This window comes from Galleria mellonella, unplaced genomic scaffold (assembly GCF_026898425.1).
Source record: "Galleria mellonella isolate WM207_F2 unplaced genomic scaffold, CSIRO_AGI_GalMel_v1 utg56, whole genome shotgun sequence".
NCBI classification, from domain to species: domain Eukaryota; kingdom Metazoa; phylum Arthropoda; class Insecta; order Lepidoptera; family Pyralidae; genus Galleria; species Galleria mellonella.
In genome coordinates, this window is record NW_026442117.1 from 1,402,877 (window position 1) to 1,425,235 (window position 22,359).

At 41.8% G+C, this 22,359-nt stretch overlaps 1 protein-coding gene across 1 annotated transcript in view; it reads right to left on the reverse strand.

The window, feature by feature from the left end:
• LOC113522343 (dynein axonemal heavy chain 2) overlaps positions 1-22,359 on the reverse strand; it is an 82,013-nt gene that overhangs the window by 6,967 nt on the left and 52,687 nt on the right. Inside the window, 21 exon segments of the mRNA XM_052899075.1 lie at positions 30-171; positions 1,222-1,406; positions 2,369-2,554; positions 3,656-3,860; positions 4,438-4,598; positions 5,351-5,496; positions 5,989-6,135; positions 6,835-6,998; positions 7,377-7,576; positions 8,307-8,477; positions 14,019-14,194; positions 14,707-14,929; positions 15,781-15,905; positions 16,462-16,561; positions 16,807-16,961; positions 17,207-17,436; positions 17,890-18,116; positions 18,621-18,725; positions 19,825-20,028; positions 21,112-21,235; positions 21,916-22,097. Of these exon segments, the coding sequence (XP_052755035.1) occupies positions 30-171; positions 1,222-1,406; positions 2,369-2,554; positions 3,656-3,860; positions 4,438-4,598; positions 5,351-5,496; positions 5,989-6,135; positions 6,835-6,998; positions 7,377-7,576; positions 8,307-8,477; positions 14,019-14,194; positions 14,707-14,929; positions 15,781-15,905; positions 16,462-16,561; positions 16,807-16,961; positions 17,207-17,436; positions 17,890-18,116; positions 18,621-18,725; positions 19,825-20,028; positions 21,112-21,235; positions 21,916-22,097 (3,558 nt within the window).

Sequence of the window (22,359 nt, forward strand, 5' to 3'; positions counted from 1 at the left end):
GCACACAGATATGAGATGGTAGCTCAGACCTGCGCGAGCGTGGCGACGTCAGCGGAGGCGTGCTGCCCGACGGACTCGGCGCGCTCGGCGGCCGGCAGCAGGTCGAGGAAGTCGCGGTACGACTCCAGGCTGCCGTCGCGCGGCACGTGGTACGCGGGGATCGACGACAACCTGTCGGACCATCACCACAAATACGCTCACCACATGCTCACACGCAGGGTGCGTGTGAGCATGTGGTGAGCGTATTGGCTACTGTCACAATTATATTGTTTCCTTAGATAGTGTCTCCAAGCTTCGAGAAAAGTAAGTCAACTTTTTCATACAATTTTGCGTGATAATTACGATTGATTCCTTTATAAAATCTTCCTATTATCCTTTATATAATATATTTAATTTTGTATATTGTTATAGAATTTTTGCACCTTTTTAATGCGTAAAAACTTGTTTATTGAATAATACATCAAGGTACATTGTATAGAACATTAATAAATACGCGATGAAAAGTTGACGCGTTTTTGAGACTCGAGGATCTATCTATAGAATCTAAGGTTGTGTGTTAAAGTTTGAAGCAACTTAAAAAAAGACATTTGCAATATATCAACAAGATCAGAACGAGTAGTTGCAAAATGACATACGTCATTTTAACGTAATTTTTTTATTGACAATAAATCAAACATTAAACAATCATTCTGTTATTTAAAGTAATATATTTATATCGTAAACTATAATGCCAGATCAATATACCAAGAAGCTTTGTATGCTGAGATAGTATTACATAAATTCTTCATATAAACAGTCTTGTCTATGGCAACTTATGAAGTGTCATAAATTGTCATTCCTAAGAATCCTTCCACATCCTACAATCATTCTTTTAACTGCTTAGAAGAAATACTGAGCACTCTCGTACATTAGCACTAATAAACCAGCATAATTAAGCAACGTTTTTTGCTTCGTTCTATCAAACTGCACCTTTAAAATATCAGATACGCATACAGATATCTTTTAAATAGAGAGATAGATAGATAGATAACCTTTATTACCAGTATTAAGAAAATAAAAAATTAAAGCAATAAAAAGAAGAAAAAATTAATGTTGCTGGTAATAGGAGCCGCCTCAGCTGTTGCTATATATGTACAGCTCCAGCGAGAAGTACCTATATAGCGCTGATTTTCAGGCGGCCCCTTTACGCAAAGTCTCTCCACTTTAATATCAAGATCTAACCTATAGAATGGCGTATCGTATGCCTCCTCGCAGAAGAACTGGTTGATATACGCAATGAGCACTCGTTTGTCCCAATCGTCCGTTATATGGCCGCCATAGTTGATGATTGCGAACAGGTACCGTAATGCGTCCCACGGGACCTCTTCGTACTCCTCCAAGTAGTTCGCTAGTAGATTATCCGATACCTGGAGAAACGTCGATATCTTTCACACCTTTTACATTATGAGTGTAGTTTATGTGCACTTAAAAATTTTTAATTAATAATCTCAGTTAAAAGTCAATAGGTTTTTTATGGGAATGGATATTAAATATTATAATAAGATACCGAAGGATATTTCTGTACTGCTTTCTCATAAGTTTAAAACTGTTATTAAAAAACACTTATTGAACAAAAACCTATTACACACTAAACAATTACTCGAATGACAAAATTGCATGGTGTTAGTCGATCATGCACGGGCTTTTAACGACCATGTAATTTTAGACATATTACATTTAAATAAATACACATAACGTTAACAGAGATTTAAAAGTGTAACTGTTCAGTTTCTTGCAGGCACTACTCGATAGATAACAACTATCCAAAACTCTAGAGTAGATTAAAAAAAAATTGACGAATTAAAAATACTTGTGAACAAGTCTTCTTGAATAAAAATTATTTTAATTTAAAATTGAATTTTTTGTTAATACATACACATTATTCATAGAAAATTATAAGACCAATACAGAAAAATGCATAAATACAGAAGTTTGTATACAGAGAAAATCAAATCTGCCACTATCACCAACGTAAGGCAACGATTTAGTTTGATGACCTTGATAGTAATGCGACTTGCATTACTATCAAGGTCATCAAACTAAATCAGCCTTTTCCAAAGTAGGCGATAACGCTCCCTTGTGGCGCAGGCTTTAAGGGGCGTCCCCCTTAAGGCCGTCGTAAAAGATATGAAAAAACCACATGATGAACCACCATGAAAAGACCAGAAAAAAATGGGGGCGTTGTGTATAGGCTTGGAGGGTGATTTGTTGATCTTGAAGTAATAGTGGTTTTTAAATAGGTGAAAAATGGGGGCGCTAAAAATAATTTATTCTCAAAGTGGCCAATAGACAAAATAAGTTTGGGAACACCTGAACTAAATGGACTCACATCAAAGTCGGCATCATTAAAGCTGTAGACGGCATTGTACCCGAGCTGCCGGAACCGCTTCCTGGCGATGAGCGTGCAGTGGAAGAACGACACGCAGAACAGCAGCCGCCGGTACTTGGGCGTCGCTTCGTCGAACTTGTCCTCGTTTATGTTCGCGAATAATCTGACCAGGTTGCCTTTTAAGCCCTGTCGAGTGTCGAGAGATGATGATGACATCATCATCATCTCAGCTGTTATCTGTGCTCTAGTAAACATAGGCCTCCCCCATAGACTATCATAAGGAGCAGTCCTGAGCTACCTTCATCCACTGACTCCCTGTAATGCATTGAGGTCGTCACTCCATCTAGTAGGGTTTGCCTGTTTACCTATATGTGGTCGTCGCTCAAGAATCTTTCTCCCCATTGGTTGTCAGTTCTTCGAGCTATGTGACCAGCCCTTTGCCACTTCAGCTAGCTTATCCTTCGGGCTATGTCGGTTGCTTACGTTCTTTTGCGGATATTTTCGTTTTGGATTCTATCATTTCATTGAATGGTAAAATCCAAACATGACCCTTTTCATAGTCCGCTGCAAAACTTGAAGTCTTTGCAAACGGACAATTGAGTATTCGCTTCGGCTTTATATAAACTTCTAAGCTTGCGAATGGCTGTTTTTCGGTGTGAATATGACAGTGAAATTACAAGGTACAGAGACATAATAATACACATTAGTACTCAGATGTAGTAATGTAAGAAATTGGGGGGGGGGGGGGGGTACTATAAGCGTCAGTGGATTCTGTGATCATGATAAATAGGGAGGAAAGGGATTGTTAGCAATGGAATTTAACAGCAATATGCCCTTTACGTCGACCTCCGCGTGGTTCCCTCTGGAACCCATCGTGAACAATTCTTGTTGAATTCGTCACGATGGGCTAACTGACCTGCCTTTTCATTCTTACCTGTCATCCCTCACTGGTGCCCCGCCAGCGTACACCGCTAGCGCAGCCGGGGCTACTATTCTGTTATCATCCATTAAAAAAAAAACTACAATAAATATGTCCATCATTACCTTTTACCTGCGACTTCGTCCAAGTGATCGAGATATGTTAATTGTCCGAGATGTCTACGTTTTTGTCTGTCGCATATAATACGTGTATACCAAATCTTATAATTATTGATTAAGCAGTTAAAATACCAAGAGGTGATAAACAAACAAACTCACCTTTACATTTCTAATATTAGTAAGGATTTCGATTGGTTATTATAATCGTAACCGATAACACGGTTTGATATCTTTTAAAAAGAGAGTTACCTGTGGTGGCTCCGTGGTCATCTTGATGCTCCTCTGCAGAATGTTGAGCGGGAACTTGTCGTCGGGCATGGAGGACAGCCAGAGCCTGAACCTTGGGTGTATTTTGGGGTTGTCGAGGCCCCGAAGAGAGCCCAGCCACTCGCAGGCCAAGTGACAGTTCGCTAAGAACACCCATCCGCCCTCCTTCATACCGTTTGTTAGCATTCTGTATAGTGATTAGGATATTTTGACAAGCAAGCTATATTATTATTTTTGTTGTACCAGCCGTTAATTGTCCATTGCTGAATATAGTCTCCCTCATTAAGGGGCATTTTGCCAGCCATTGCCACGCTTGGCAGGCAGATTGGCAAACGCAGTTTGGCTTTCGATATTTTTTAAGAGGGGCATTGCTACCCATCCTTCCTTTCTTAGTGGCCTCTTAAGACACCCACGGGAAAGGAAAGGGTGGCCTATTCTATGCCGGAACATACATGGCTATTTTTTATTGCATGTTCATGCTGCATGCATCATTCATTATATTAGTTATTAGAGAGTCTATGCTGAAAATCACGTGTGACTTAAAGAATAATTCCTCTTCCTTTTCAATTCACGAGTAGATCAATAGATATTTTTTTTTCTTTTCATCTGTCACACTTTACGATCCATGTAATACAGACATATATCGTAATAGATTTCGTAATTTCACGAAATTAATCCTAGCTGAATTCAAGAGGTTATGGGCCCAGTATGCCTTTCAACACACTTGTACTATTAATAAGTAAACTCAGAAACTGGTGATATACCTGGCAGCGGTAGGCGCCTGACCCTGTCCGAGGCTGAGCGAGTGAAACTTGTCGAACATTTTGACGTCAACGGCAAGCTGGATGAGCGCCGCCGTCGGGTCCACGCCTGGTGACAGCACGAACAGCAATGACGTCTTCCAACACGACTCCTCCCACGCCGCCTGCATCGCCACCGCAATAACTCATACATACATACATGTGCTGGTTGGTGACTGTCAATTTAACTCCAGGTGGAACAACATATAAACTAGTATCGTACCATTATTATTTCAGCTTTTCGTTATCTACTGTTTACTTTTATTTTTCGTATGGATTCGTCCTATTTTTGTTTTCAATGGGTGAAAATAAAATGGTAACCCTGCCCGCGCTAACGGTATACACCGACGAGGCACCAGTGAGAGATGATAGGTGAGAATGAATGCAAGTCAGTTGGCCCACCATGATGAATTCGACAAGATTAATTCTTGAAGATGATGGTTTCCAGTGGGAACCGCGTGGAGGTCGACCTGACAGGGTATTTTTTTATTTTTATACAACTTATAATGGTAAACAAGCTGACGACCCACCTGATGGAAAGTGGTAACCATCGCCTATAGACATGAGCAGTACCATGGACATAACAGAGTATACTATTTCGCCCATGATACCCCCCATACGTTGCCATTCCTGAGGACTCAGGTGTTATTCCTCTGTACCCAGTAAATTTACGCCATATCCCACCCTTCAAACCGAAACACAGCCATGCAAACACAACTGCTTTACGGTTGAAACACGAATAGGACAGAGGTGTCCAAGCAAACGACTTTTGTACAAAGTTTCCCTCTGGTTACTAACAATCCATTTCCCTCATATAGATTGGTCATGAGCAAGCTGACTATTGTCTCGATGTGGTCATGGTGGTAGTGCTACTTACCCTGATGTCGAGTACGGGCGGCTCGACGTAACGCGGCCCGAGCGTGTTGACGACAAAGGCAGTCACGCACGCCGACACGCGATCCACGCGCAGCGACCGCACCAACAGGATCTTCTGGAACTCGTTGCAGATCTCGTTCCACTCACCTGCCGACGGAGACAGCATTCGTAGACTCACTTAAGGTCAAATTCGAACACTGACAACAGTATTCCTGAGAAACCCTTTTGATGATACTAACAATTTACTTTTGAGCAAAAATCGTCCAATTGTCCTAACGACGGAGGGAAAGGGATTGTTAGCAATTAAGTTTGACAGCCCATTGCTAGCAATATGCCCTACCAAGTCGACCTCTAGGTGGTTCCACCTGGAAACCATCCTGAACAATTCTTGTTGAATTCATTACGATGGGCTAACTGACCTGTTTCATCCTCACCTATCATCCTTCACTGGTGCCCCGCCGGTGTATACTGATAGCGCGGGAGGGATTACTATTTCATTATCACCCATAAAAAAAATAGTCCTAACCGAATACGAACATTAAGTTACTCCATATCGGTGGATTTTGGAATAATGGTTTGACGTATTTAAGTAAAGAAAAACAATAGACTGAAAAAGCGACAAAGAATCACAATTCTAACCAATGAGCGGCTGCAGTTCCGGCTCCGGGTGCAAGTACCACTCCTTCCACTCTTTGGAGAAGGTTTCGAACGAGTCGATGACGCCGTGGAAGCCCGGCAACTTGTCCAGCTCCGTAATGTTGTCCCAACATTCGTCAGGCATCCAGTCTGTTTAGAAAAGATGTAATATGTATATGGGTCTTCTCCATTTATTTCTAGAAGTTGACTGCGAATAACAAATAAACTGACGGTCCACCTGATACTATAAATGTCATAGAATACACTGCGACATTTATGGTACTTCCAATGCGTTGCTATTGCCAAATACTATAGTATATTATTGCCATGTTGTCTCGGTATAGAATGGATCATCCCTTCCTTTCCTGTAAATGTTGTAAGAGGCAACTACGAGAAGAATGGTCTAGGGATGAGCAACAACATCCCTTTCAAAACATCACCTAAAGCATAACTGCAGTTGCCAATCTGCCTGCCAATAATGGCAACTACTGGTATAACCCCCGTTACTGTGAAGGCCTATGTTCAGCAGTGGACAGTTAATGTCTGATATGAATGAATAAATAGTATTAGACCCTGCAAAGTTCCCTTCCCGTGGGTGTCGTAAGAATCGACTAAGGGAGGGCGACGGATGGGTAGCAGCGTCCCTCTTAAAACATCTCTAAAGCCTAACTGCTGTTGCCAACCCGCCTGCCAAGCTTGGCAACTACTGGCAAAACCGCCTAAAGGGGATGCTTATGTTCAGCAGTGAACAATTAAAGGCTGATATGATGATGATGATGTAAATATCAACAAATTTTGTACTTTCTATTTTTTTCACAATAATGAAAATACTGTACACCAGGTACATACTGGTGGGATTATCCGGCTGCTCGGAGCGATCGAGTACCACGCCGCCCTTCAGCAGGAACAGGTACTCCTGCGTGTTCATCTTGCCCATTTGGAACAGTATGCGCGACACCATGTGGAATGACAGCAGCAACTTGTGGCGCTCGAATAATGCACGGCACGTGTTCCTAGACAAGGCGAGACAGAGTTTTCGTATTTTATACATGAAAAATTATTAATTCACTCTGTAATTGTAATGTAACTGCCCACTGTTGGACATAAGCCTTCCCCATAAGGGGAGTTTTGCCAGTAGTTCCCACACTTGGCAGGTGAATTGGCAACCGCGGTTAGGCTTTTAGAAATGTTTTAAAAGGGACGCTGCTGCCCATCCCTAGTCCTCCCTTAGTCGTCTCTTACAACACTCACGGGATAGGTAGGAAACAAGTTTAATGAAATGAACAAAATAAATTAAGAAAAATTAATTTCAGAAATTATTAATCAGAATTCTACATGTTCAAGCTCTTGTTTTAAATCTCCATCCATCATAAAATATGTTAAACACTTACTTGTAGACAGCGTATGTGTGGAACTCGTTCAAGTTACTGATCCGGTCTTCGAGCTCGGTGCTCTTGGGGCTGCGCTCGATAGAGTAAGTGAACAGGTCGATGTAAGCATCGAGCGAGAACTGGTACATGGGGTCGATGCGCGACAGGTCGTTTAACGCGAAGAACAATACTGAGGCACGCACAGCCACCGGCACGTAACCCTGAGTATCAATAAAACTTAGAATGGTATATAAGCAGGTAGCTCACCTGATGGAAAATGGTCACCCTCACCTATACTCGTAGATAAACATACCATGAACATCGTAGGATATACTGTGTCGTCCATGATACAATTCTTACGTTGCCATTCCCGAAGACTAAAGTGTTATGCCACTGTACTCTGTAATTTTACTGCCATATCTCACCTTTCACGGCAAAAAAACGAGTCACACAGAGGTGCTCAAGCAGACGACTTTTGTATACTATTTCTTTCCATAAATGGCTAAAAACTGATAGACCAATGGCAAATGATCAATTCAGTCGATGCTGATAAGCATTTGTGATCAGCATATTTCTAAATATAATATATATAAATACTAGAGGGAGACTTTGTACAAAAGTCGTTGGCTTGGGCGCCTTTGTTCCATTTGTGTTTCTGCTGTGAAGCAGTTGTGTTTGCATGCCTGTGTTTCCGTCTGAAGGGTGGGATATGGCAGTGAATTTACAGGGTATATTGGAATAATATCTGAGTCATCAAGAATAGCAACGCATGAGGGGCATCATGGGCGAAACAGTATACTCTGTTATGTCCCATGGTACTGTTCATGCCTATAGGCAACGATTACCACTTTCCATCAGGTGGGCCGTCAGCTTGCTTGCCATTTGAAGTTGCATAAAACAATCATAGCGAAATCCATGGAAGGCTTCTTGAATTCTTATGAAGTTACTGACTTGTCTGGCTGCGTCTATTTCTTTCTCGGTGACCTGCGAGGTGATAAGAGCTTCTTTCACCTCGAGGGAGGTCCGCTGCGAGGTCTGCAACGTGATGAATAGCTCCTCGTTTTCTAGCAGAGGTACCTGAGACTCGTACATTATACGTAGAAGGTCATTCTCCAAATCCATCTAAAACAAAACAAAAAAATACAATAAAATTAACACTCATTCTTGCATGTACATATAACATAGCATCAACTAAACAAGTCTGTAAACAACTGAACAACTGATAGGCAATTACATAATTTTTTGGATGTACGAAAAGTACGTAAGTTATATATAAGTAAGTTTATAAAAAAAGAAAATTTCTGTGTCTAAGTGTCAAGTGTCCACTGACTGAGTGTCGAATAATAATAAACTTTTAATAGCCTAAAATTGAAATGTATACAAAAAGAATTTATACAGTAGGTGTCAAGTGTCTGAGTATCTAATGTCTGAGTGTCCAGGGTCTGAGTGTCTAGTGCCTGAGTGTCCAGTGTCTGAGTGTCAACTGTCTGAGTGTCTTAGAGACAAGTGTCATAGAGTCGAGTGTCTGAGTGTCCAGTGTCTAAGTGTCGAGTATCTGAGTGTCCAGTGTCTAAGTGTCGAGTGTCTGAGTGTCTTAGAGTCAAGTGTCTGAGTGTCTTTTGTCGAGTGTCTAGTGTCTAAGTGTCGAGTGTCTGAGTCTCTTACAGTCAAGTGTCTGAGTGTCTGAGTGTCAGTGTCGAGTGTCCGAGTGTTCAGTGTCTAAGTGTCGAGTGTCGGAGTGTCCAGTCTCAAGTGTCTGAGTGTCTTAAAGTCAAGTGTCTGAGTGTCTAGTGTCTTAATATCCAGTGTCATAGTGTCTTAGTGTCAAGTCTCTGAGTGTCCAGTGTCTAAGTGTCGAGTGTATGAGTGTCTGAGTGTCCACTGTCTAAGTGTCGAGTGTCTTAGTGTTAAGTGTCTGAGTGTCTAGTGTCTGAGTGTCCAGTGTCTAAGTATCGAGCGTCTGAGTGTCTAGTGTCGAGTGTCTGAGTGTCCAGTGTCTAAGTCTCGAGTGTCTGAGTGTCTTAGAGTCAAGTGTCTAAGTGTCGAGTGTCTGAGTGTCTTAGAAACAAGTGTCTGAGAGTCTAATGTCGAGTGTTTGAGTGTCTAGTGTCTAAGTGTCGAGTGTCTGAGTGTCTTAGAAACAAGTGTCTGAGAGTCTAATGTCGAGTGTTTGAGTGTCTAGTGTCTAAGTGTCGAGTGTCTGAGTGTCTTAGAGTCAAGTGTCTGAGTGTCTAGTATCTAGTGTCTGAGTGTCTAGTGTCTGAGTGTCCAGTGTCTAAGTGTCGAGTGTCTGAGTATCTAGTGTCGAGTGTCTGAATGTCCAGTGTCTAAGTGTCAAGTGTCTGAGTGTCTTAGAGTCAAGCGTCTAAATGTCGAGTGTCTGACGAGTGTCTTAGACTCGAGTGTCTGAGTGTCCAGTGTCTAAGTGTCGAGTGTCTGATGAGTGTCTTAGACTCGAGTTTCTGAGTGTCCAGTGTCTAAGTGTCGAGTGTCTGAGTGTCTTAGAGTCAAGTGTCTGAGCGTCTAGTATCGAGTGTCTGAGTGTCCAGTCTCAAGTGTCTGAGTGTCTTAGAGTCAAGGATCTGAGTGTCAACTGTCTGAGTGTCAAGTGTCCAGTGTCTGAGTGTCCAGTCTCAAGCGTCTGAGTGTCTTCAAGTCGAGTGTCTGAGTGTCTAGTGTCTGAGTGTCTGAGTGTCTTGGAGTCAAGTGTCTGAGTGTCTTAGAGTCAAGTGTCTAAGTGTCGAGTGTCTGATAAGTGTCTTAAACTCGAGTGTCTGAGTGTCTAGAGTCTAAGTGTCGAGTGTCTGAGTGACCAGTGTCTAAGTGTCGAGTGTCTGAGTGTCTTAGAGTCAAGTGTCTGAGTGTCTAGTGTCGAGTGTCTGAATGTCCAGTCTCAACTGTCTGAGTGTCTGAGTGTCAAGTGTCTGAGTGTCAAGTGTGTGAGTGTCTTAGTGTAAAGTGTCTGAGTGTCCAGTGTCTAAGTGTCGAGTGTCAACAGTCTGAGTGTCAAGTGTCCAGTGTCTGAGTGTCCAGTTTCAAGTGTCTGAGTGTCTTCAAGTCGAATGTCTGAGTGTCTAGTGTCTGAGTGTCCAGTCTCAAGTGTCTGAGTGTCTACTGTCTGAGTGTAAAGTGTCTAGTGTCTGAGTGTCTAGTGTCTGAGTGTCAAGAGTCTGAGTGTCTTAGTGTCAAGTGTCTGAGTGTCCAGTGTCTGAGTGTCCAGTCTCGAGTGTCTGAGTGTCCATTGTCTAAGTGTCGAGTATCTGAGTGTCTTAGAGTCAAGTGTCCAGTTGTTTAGTGTCAAGTGCCTGAGTGGCACTTAACTCTAAGACACTCAGACACTCGACACTTAGACACTGGACACTCAGACACTTTCCACTAAGACACTCAGACACTTGACTCTAAGACACTCAGACACTCGACACATAGACACTGGACACTCAGACATTCAACACTTAGACACTGGACACTCAGACACTCGACACTAGACACTCAGACACTCGACACTTAGACACTTGACTCTAAGACACTCAGACACTCGACACTTAGACACTAGACACTCAAACACTCGACATTAGACTCTCAGACACTTGACTCTAAGACACTCAAACACTCGAGACTTAGACACTGGACACTCAGACACTCGACACTAGACACTCAGACGCTCGACACTTAGACACTGGACACTCAGACACTAGACACTCAGACACTTAACACTAAGACACTCGACACTTAGACAGTGGACACTCAGACACTCATACACTCGACACTTAGACACTGGACACTCAGAGACTTGACACTAAGACACTATGACACTGGATATTAAGACACTAGACACTCAGACACTTGACTTTAAGACACTCAGACACTTGAGACTGGACACTCCGACACTCGACACTTAGACACTGAACACTCGGACACTCGACACTGACACTCAGACACTCAGACACTTGACTCTAAGAGACTCAGACACTCGACACTTAGACACTAGACACTCGACAAAAGACACTCAGACACTTGACTCTAAGACACTCAGACACTCGACACTTAGACACTGGACACTCAGATACTCGACACTTAGACACTGGACACTCAGACACTCGACTCTATGACACTTGTCTCTAAGACACTCAGACAGTTGACACTCAGACACTGGACACTCAGGCACTCGACACTTAGACACTGAACACTCAAATACTCAGCACTAAACACTCAGACACATGACTCTAAGACACTTAGACACTCGACACTTAGACACTAGACACTCAAACACTCGACACTAGTCACTCAAACACTCGACACTAGTCACTCAAACACTTGATTCTAGGACACTCAGACACTCGACAGTTAGATACTGGACACTCAGACACTCGAGTCTAAGACACTCAGACACCCGACACTAGACACTCAGACACTAGACACTTTACTCTCAGACAGTAGACACTCAGACCCTTGACTCTAAGACACTCAGACACTCGAGTCTAAGACACTCAGACACTTGACACTTAGACACTGGACACTTGACACTTAGACACTGGACACTTAGACACTCGACACTAGACACTCAGACACTCAGACACTGGACACTTGACACTGGACACTGGTCACTCAGACACTCATAAACTCGACACTTAGACACTTAGACACTGGACACTTGACACTGGACACTGGACACTGGACACTGGTCACTCAGACACTCATAAACTCGACACTTAGACACTGGACACTCAGACACTCGAGTCTAAGACACTCAGACACTTGACACTTAGACACTGGACACTTGACACTTAGACACTGGACACTTAGACACTCGACACTAGACACTCAGACACTTGACACTAAGACACTCAGACACTGGACACTTGACACTGGACACTGGTCACTCAGACACTCATAAACTCGACACTTAGATACTTAGACACTGGACACTTGACACTGGACACTGGTCACTCAGACACTCATAAACTCGACACTTAGATAGTGGACACTATGACAATGAATATTAAGACACTAGACACTTACTTGACACTCGACTTGAAGACACTCAAACACTTGAGACTGGACACTCAGACACTGGACACTTGACACTCAGACTGTTGACACTCTACACTTGTCTAAGTGTAGAATGTCAACAGTCTGAGTGTCAAGTGTCCAGTGTCTACTGGACACTCAAACACTCGACACTTGACTCTAAGACACTGAAACACTTGACACTAAACAACTGGACACTCAAACACTCGACACTTGACTCTAAGACACTGAAACACTTGACACTAAACAACTGGACACTCAGACACTTGACTCTAAGACACTCAGACACTCGACACTTAAACACTGGACACTCAGACACTAGACACTCAGACACTAGATACTAGACACTCAGACACTTGACTCTAAGACACTCAGACACTTGACACTCAGACACTGGACACTATGACACTTGACACTAAGACACTCAGACACTTGACACTCAGACACTAGACACTTTACACTCAGACAGTAGACACTCAGACCCTTGACTCTAAGACACTCAGACACTTGAGACTGGATACTCAAACACTAGACACTCAGACATTCGACTTGAAGACACTCAGACACTTGAAACTGGACACTCAGACACTGGACACTTGACACTCAGACTGTTGACACTCGACACTTAGACACTGGACACTCAGACACTTGACACTAGACACTCAAACACTTGACTCTAGGACACTCAGACACTCGACATTGAGACACTGGACACTCAGACACTCGACACTTGACTCTAAGACACTGAAACACTTGACACTAAACAACTGGACACTCAGACACTTGACTCTAAGACACTCAGACACTCGACACTTAAACACTGGACACTCAGACACTAGACACTCAGTCACTTTACTCTAAGACACTCAGACACTTGACTCTAAGACACTCAGACACTTGACACTCAGACACTGGACACTATGACACTTGACACTAAGACACTCAGACACTAGACACTCAGACACTAGACACTTTACACTCAGACAGTAGACACTCAGACCCTTGACTCTAAGACACTCAGACACTTGAGACTGGACACTCAAACACTAGACACTCAGACATTCGACTTGAAGACACTCAGACACTTGAAACTGGACACTCAGACACTGGACACTTGACACTCAGACTGTTGACACTCGACACTTAGACACTGGACACTCAGACACTTGACACTAGACACTCATACACTTGACTCTAAGACACTCAGACACTCGGCACTTAGACGTCAAGAAACTGGACATTAAGCACTGGACACTCAGACACTGGACATTAAGAAACTGGACATTGAGACACTGGACAGTAAGACACACAAACTACCGACAATTGGATAACAGACACTCGGATAAAGGACACTTAGACACTGGATACTAAGACGCTGGACACTCAGACACTAAATACTCAGATATTGGACTCTTAGACACTCGATAACTCAAATACTGGACACTCGGTCACTCAAATACTGGATACTCGGACACTGGATACTTAAGAGATTTGGACACTGGACACTCAAGACATTCGAACACTAAACATTTTTAGAAACAAAGTTTACTAATAATTATCCGCTATCTTAGGGTTGCGGCCATTTTAAGAGATGTAATTTATTTTACATCTACAACAAAATGTTACACCACTCACGAGCACTTTCTTGTTGTTCGCAATGGTGAGCACGAGGTTGTCCTTCATCTGCTCGAGCTGCGGTCGCTCCTTGCGCACCACGATGCCAAGCAGCTGCGACGTGAGCCCCTGCTCCTTCACCGCAAAGTTCACCATGGTTGTTTTCGTCAACGTCTCCGGCGTGTACACCGGATTGCCTGGTAACGCCGCCGTAGTTATGTTAAACACCACTTTAAACAGTCATGTTGTAACCCCCACATGTGCTATTGATACACTCTGGCGAAATCTCACGGGTGCTTACCCGTGAGGTGATAAGTGAGAGTGACGACAAGTCAAACGTGAGATATACAACTAAAATTAAGTTTATAACAATGTGCAGATGTCTGTATATTTGTTAATAACTCCCGCTTAAATGATTGAACGTATTTGGATGAAATTTTGCAAAATATATAAGATACTTTATACAGTTGATACTGTATATGTGATTAACTACGACAGTTTCTGGAGAAGGGCACACTAGATCATTTTACTAATAATTCTCTCCTCCTTTTCAAAACATGTTAATAAAAAGCAAAAAGAAAAAACGCGGGCTTGTCATGTGGTCATCATAATGATGATTCGATGATTGCTTCTGATTTCTGTTTGTCCCATTAGAAATTACAGTGGAGAGGATAGTTTTTTAACATTTAACATTACGTTATTTACGAACCCAATTTGGTAGTGAGATACATCTTGAACATGCCGTTATATGGTATCATCTTTTCATTGAACTTGATGACCATAGAGTTGCCAATCTTGACGATGGCTTTGTCGAGGATTGGCGCGATTGACGGGTCAAGTACTTCTCCCACGTTCTGGATGAGAATTGGTTTCCCATCTGTTAGTGCCACCTCCATGATCTTCAGGTAGTTCGGTTGACCAAAGTCCACTATCTGTTGTAACATATAAATAAAATATATCACATACCAGAGGGAGACTTTGTACAAAAGTCGTTTGCTTGGATACCTCTATCCCATTCGTGTTTCTACTGTGAAGCATTTGTTCGCATGGCTGTGTTTCGGTTTGAAGGGTGGGATACGGCAGTGAATTTACAGGGTACAGAGGAATAACACCTGAGTCCTCAGGAATTCCAAAGCATGAGGGTATCATAGGCGAAACGGTATACTCTGTTACGTCCATGGTACTGCCTATGTCTGAAGGCAACGGTTACCACTTTCCATTAGGTGGGCCGTCAGCTTGTTTGACATTCTAAGTTCCATAAGCCAAATCCTTTAGTGATATGGATAAAATCATATTACGCTGACCCCAAATAATAATTGGGATTAGGATAGGAAGATGATGATGAAGTAATATTAATAAAAGTTAGTACACCGTAATCGACGAGCGGGTAAGAAAAGATCGATGAATGTGGAGGAAGCGAAAGAGGTTTGTTTGAATCGAAGCATTTGGCGTTCCATTGTTTCTGCCTACCCTAATGGGAGACAGGCGTCACAGATATGTATGTATGTATGTAAATTGGTGCACTCGTCTTTAGTACAAACATATCTTTTTACCATATTACTTCAATGTTTTAATCAACACTATCTGATCTCACCTAGACAGTAAAACTAACGATTCCACCAGGTTTTGACTTGATCAGAGAGTTACCTTTTTAATTTGATTTTACGAATTTCAAAAGACGTTCATGCCTATAAGCGATGATTATACATTCTATCAGGTGGACCCATCAACTAGATTGCTATTTCAAAAAGATAATTACGATATGAATAGTACATATAGAGACCTGTATGTCGTTTTTCTCCTCGAGACGAGAGATCCATATGAGCGCCTGTCCCTGGGGATCCACCGCCAGTGGCCACCGCGTCGCTCGCACCACTATTATGCCATTCTCGGCACTAAAGTTATCGTCTGCACACACATTGCACTATTATCAATGTATACCATCATATATACAGAAAATTCCCAAGAAGAGTTCACGTCATGCAGACGGGCGATTATAAAACTCAAAGCCAATATATTACGGCGACCCCAAAATTTTTATAATTATGATAAGGGTAGGAAGATGATGATACACGTAGAAAAGTACTGTAAGAAATAATTATTACCATCGTCATTTTCGGACAATTAACTGAATTTGATTACTTCATACATTTTACTCTCTACTCTCTCTACTTTTTTTTACAAGTAAAATCTTAAGTCACGATATTACTACTAATCTCCGAAACCGCTCAACTGATTTTAAAGAAATTTTGCAAATGTGCATTGACTGCTCCTACTTGAGAGACAGAATCCTGGTAAATGGCAATAGGAGGTAAAACAACGCTTGCACTCGGCAAGCTCCATTGCCAAAGCTTGTTTTACCTCCTATTGCCAGTAAGTAGTTCATCAGTAGCTTTTGGCACTAGATTCATTTTGCTTAGTCCGCAAAGGGCTTTACATGAAGATTGATATATCAACAGCGTACCAGGCAATCCCATGTAATTCCAGTCTCGTAAGGTGGCGTCGTCAAGTAAGAAATACTTCATGCTCAGGTCCATAGTCACGGGCACGCGTTCATTGTATACCTGTTAATTAACACATTTTTTAACTTCCTTTGAAGGTCGACATTTCAAGTATTCCTTCTCTTGCACTGAAGAAGATAAAAAGGACTGGTACCATGTTGCTGTGTTTGGAAACTTCTTTGGAGCCAATTAAATTGTTCAAAACTAACTTGTTTCAACTCATGATCCTAATATCTAAACGAGTACTACAAATAAGACTATATAACTTCTTAGCCACAACTTATTTTAAAAATGAAAAGGTGATCAACCTCTATGAACCAGTCGTTCATGAGCGCCTCCCTGTACTCGGAGACGAAGGGACCGAGGTATGCGACGAAGCCAGTGGCGATCAGGCAGTCTCCTGGCAGTTGCTCGAACTCGCGGTCCAGCCGCTCCACTGTCATCTCCCACCGCTCGCGCTCACCTGCACAATTCCATTACATTCACCACTAATTCACCTTGACACTATGGCCTATAGACACTGATACTTCGGATAAAGATGAGTTTTTTACATAAAGTCAGAATAAATGGGCGCGGTTATCTGCGACCTTTGTGTATCTCAAAATGAAAAAGGCACAAGCTTACAATTAATCGATCTTCGCTGAAATTGACGTCAAGAAATGTACTTAATCCATTTAACCAATATTCTATACAAAATGGCAATCATACCCGAGAGTCCAGTGATAAGGGCTTCAGCTCTTTCCAGTTTGAGTTGCAACATCCGTGACTTTTTCTCGAGCTCTTCCTTCTGTGCCACCTTCTCATCATACTCTTTTTGGAGCCGAGCGATCATCTCGCTCAACTCTCGCAACTTCGCCCGAGCCTCGGCTAAGATCTGCTGCTTCATACGAAGAGATTCCAAAGCTTCTTCTAGACGTTCTTTCTTTGGTTTTACAATTCTGAATTAAACGACGTGTATGATGTTTATTCAGTAAAAATATTGGCCTACATTTAAAAAATTATCGAGAAGTAACAGTTTGTAATCTCAGTTTTAATCAACTATCAGACAAATCATCATATTAGCCAAAAATCTCCTTCTTATACCCTAGCGAAGCAGCTATTTTCTAGTATGAATGAAGAAGGTCATTTATATAGAAAAAAATAGTATTTTGGCATTACAGAATATAGCATGATAGCAACCCACATGCGTTTCCATTCCTGAAGACAACGGTGTTATACCTCCATACCCTATAATTTCATTACCATATCTCTCACCCTCAAACCAAAATACAGCTGTGCAAGCTTTACGGTAGAAATACAAGTAGACAGATATTTGACAGCTTTTGTACACAGTATCCGTCTAGTTTAGCTCTAAAAACCTGCTTTAGTGATATATACCAATACATACGTACTTGTAGACCTTGCCATACTTCTCGATGGCGCGTACCCAAAGGCACAGCGACTTAGCGGCGGCCGATACCGTGCCCACGATTTCCGGGTCGAAGTCCGGCTTGGCGGTGTACGTACCAATCTTCTTGAGAGTCTTATCCGAGATATTGTCTTTATCGAACTCGCGCAGTCGATCCAGAAAGTACTGGTCGCCGAGCTGTCGCTTCGCCTCCGCCCACGTTGGCTCTTTCTTTGTGGTTTTTATATTTTTTTTTTATTTTATTTAGAATATGAATTCTATCATATTTATTTGGTATTAAATTTCAAAGTTTCAGAAAGATGCGTTAGATCTACCTTTCACTATATTTGTTTTATTGTCAGCCATTTATTAATAATAATACCTTAATAGGCCTTATTCAATAATTCATTCCTTCCTTTCCCGTGGGTGTGGTAAGAGGCGACTAAGAGAGCTTATGTTGGAGGGATGGGCAGCAGCGTCCCTCTTTAAACATTACCAAAAGCTAAACTGCGGTTGCCAACCCGCCTGCCAAGCATGGCAACTACTGGCAAAACCTTCCCTTATATGGGAGGCTAGATTATTACTAATACACACTAAACAATTGCTTACAAGACATATGTATTACACCTGGCTTTAAATGGTCATGTATGGTATAGGTCGTTCTGATCATTTACATTTCACTAGACATAAATATAAACACTAGTATATAAAGTACAATGATATCGAAATTCTTACTTGAAGCAGTATAAGTACAGCCTCCAAAACCATTTCGACCTTTTGCGGAGGTTTCGCATAGGACTTCACTTCGGTTATATCCTTTTTGTTCAGTGCATCCAATGCCTAAAATTATCGAATACGTTTAGGAACTTGATCCATAAGACAATTGGCAAGCGTAAAAATTGTCATGTATGTGGGCTTGGATGTATTTAAATAAGTATTTCATCAACAAACTTATCCTTTGATATCCCATATAACACAGATTTCTAAGTTACGTCCTGTTCGTCATATTTTTTTATATCACTTAGAATGGCAAACAAGCTGACAGTCCACCTGATGGAAAGTGGTAACCGTTGCCTATAGACATAAGCAGTACCATGGACATAATATAGTATATTGTTTCGCCCACGATACCTCCCATACGTTGCCATTCCTGAGGATGCAGGTGTTATTCCTCTGTACCCTGTAAATTCCCGCCATATTCTATCCTTCAAACTCAAACACAACCATGCAAACACAACTGCTTCACGCTAGAAACACGAATGGGACAGAGATGAGACCAAACAAACGACTTTTGTACAAAGTAAGTCCCTCTTGATAAGTCTCCCTCTTATTTATTTAACACTTTATTACCCCAATATTACAGGACTTGTTGATGAATTTTCAGCTTCAGGTTCAGTATAGTTTAATACAGATAGCGGTCTAATCGCTAAGCAATCTCTTCCAGACAATATTTGGGTAGAAAGAATTAAAGAATGATTAGGTAATATTATATCTTTATTTAATCCTAGAAGACAATAGATGGATTGACTCTTTCATGCAACAACTACTAAACGGATTTGAATGAAATTTAATATACGGACAGATCATAACCTAACTTAAGTCACAGGATACTGTATGTATCGAGTCTCATAGGCGAAGCTACGGGATACAGCTAGTAATTTATATTTGCACTCTTCTCTCTGGTTCTCTGTTTTATTATCCTACTTAATTATTCTCAATTAAGTACACTTTACTTCAATCCATAATCAATCCATATTTTGTATGCCAGCTCTGTCTCGCAACTTCGTACGCGTAGATTTTGGAAGTAGGTAAACATTTCTGGATAGATCGTGTAATCTATCTAAGTGTATATACATACACACAAATGCACATGTACATTCGCACACACGCACACATACGCACACACACGAACACAAAGACATCAAATAGACCTGATTACCTTGACGGCCTCCTCGAGCGCGGGCATGGCGCTGGCCAGGTCCCTGCTGGCGGCGTCGGCCAGCTTCCTGCACTGCGCCTCCTCCTCCAGGGTCTTGTTGCTGCGCGCCGCCACGCTGCGCTGCTGCTCGTCCGCGTTGCGCTGCTGCACGTTGATCACGCCCATGTACTCGATGCACTGCTCCGTGTACTCCGCCACTTGCACCTGAATGCAGTTGGAAATTATCATTATGTTATTTTTTTATGCAGACACATGGTTCGGCCATGAATATTGGGAGGAAAGGCGTCAAGAGTATTGAGGTCTAATAGCCCCATTTCTAGCAATATACCCCCTATCAGTTGCAAACACACGCGGTTTTCTCGGAAAATCACCGTGGTTAATTCTCGTCCAATGATGAATTCAACGTCCAATGGTCCACCTGACCTGCATTCATACTCACGTATCATCACTCACTGGTGACCTTTCCCGCCAGTGCATACCAATAGCACAGACCAAATACCATAGAAATACCATTCTATTTTCACCTATTAAATTAAACCCATAAAATCTAGTAATATTTATACAATAATTAATAATTAATGAATAAGATCATTACCTGTCTTATTGGAGTACAAATGCCACTTTCCTGTGTGCCTATTAAATCCGGAATATAACATATAAGCAAGCTATTTAGTAGTAAATTTAAATGAAAAGTATCCAATTACCCTTACAGATTATTTTGACGAGAAGCACAGAATTACTTAATAGATAGATAGATAGATTATTTACATTACTCACAGCACACAAATTACAATGCACACATACACATAATACACAATAAAAGAGATAATAGAATGAAAAACAAAAAAAAAAGCAACAAAAGAAAACAACAACAACCAGAGGGAGACTTTGTACAAAAGTCAATTGCTTGGGTACCTCTGTCCCATTCGTGTTTCAACCGTAAAGCAGCTGTGTTTGCATGGTTGTGTTTCGGTTTGAAGGGTGGAATATGGCGTGAATTTACAGGGTACAGAGGAATAACACCTAAGTGCTCAGGAATGGCAACGCATGGGGGTATCATGGGCGAAACAGTATACTCTGTTATGTCCATGGTACTGCTCATGTCTATAGGGGACGGTTAGCACTTTCCATGAGGTGGGCCATCAGCTTGTTTGCCATTCTAAGTTGTATAAAAAATCTAAATCAGGAAAAATAAACTGCGCATTTTTCCCCTTTATAGTCACCTGTCGGTCCAGTTAATATAAAAGAGTATGAAACTTGGATGTTTATTGACAAAAATGCAGTCACCTGTGCGACAGCTAACTCCTCAGACATCTGTCCGACTAGCTTGGTCGTCTCTTCGACTTTGCCTAGACCGTTCCGCAGTTTGTTCGCTTGGAGAGCGATCTCGTGTCTTTTCATTTTTAGCATCCTGCGCACGATGAATGATTTTTTTTGTAAATAAATTCTTACTATTTAGATATTTCATTGATTGTTAAAATAATTAAGATTGTGCATGACAACAAATCGACTTCAATTGTGGCAAACCCAGTTGTTTTAATTTAAAAATTAACGTTTTGAACTGATTTTGAAAAAATATGGGATCAATCTGAAAATATGTATATCAATTCAGGTAAAGAACTTTCCAAGTTACTTCATAACTGACGGGGTTATGAAGATAAAATACAAGACAATCGAATTGAGAATCCTTTCCCTCTTTAAGGTAAGCCGAAAACTTAGAACATAAAATATCCCCATAATTCAAAAGTGATGGATATAGTACGCAGAGTATTGCAAGCTGGAGTGAAAAACGATTGTTCATATATCTCGAACAACTATTAACCGAAAAGGAAAAAAAATTGTGGAAGCAATCTTCCACAAGATGGAGAAGCGATCTTGAAATGCTGCAAGGAGTCAATGGCTATAGATGACGCGAGTGGACGTAATGTGTTGTAATACTTTTACTACTTCTTACAATAATGTAATATCAAAAAATAGATACGTGTATGCCGTTAAACAAACAACCTAACTTTAACACAAAGTATTACACGATGCACACCCATCTAAAAATGGTGTAGTGTTTAAAAAAAGGATTTGTGAGATGCCACTAACTCCTTGTATCCGGAGACGAGCTCGAGGTAGTTGGTGGGCGTGACGTAGTTGGTGCGGCGCATCTCGAGCCACATCTTGCGCGAGTAGCGGCCCACCGACGAGTGGATCAGCGACATGATGCTGGCCACCGACGCCCGCAGCACGTCCTCGCGGCTCTCCACCACAGACTCCTTGCGACGGACCTGTGGCACCAACCCCAGCTCACCAACTTCTTTCACCAAATCGACTTCACCTAACCGACTCAACTTACACACCTCATCTACCTGACGAAAAGGTTTCTCAGTAATAGAGTCTAATGACCTCATGACTTGTGTGGGTATGTTTATATGTATGTGATACATAACGCTGTCAGGTTGCCTCCATGCAGACCCCCTAGAAATCATCACAGTTAATTCTTGGTGAATTCTTCATCCTCACCCATCATCCCATACTGCTATCCCATTA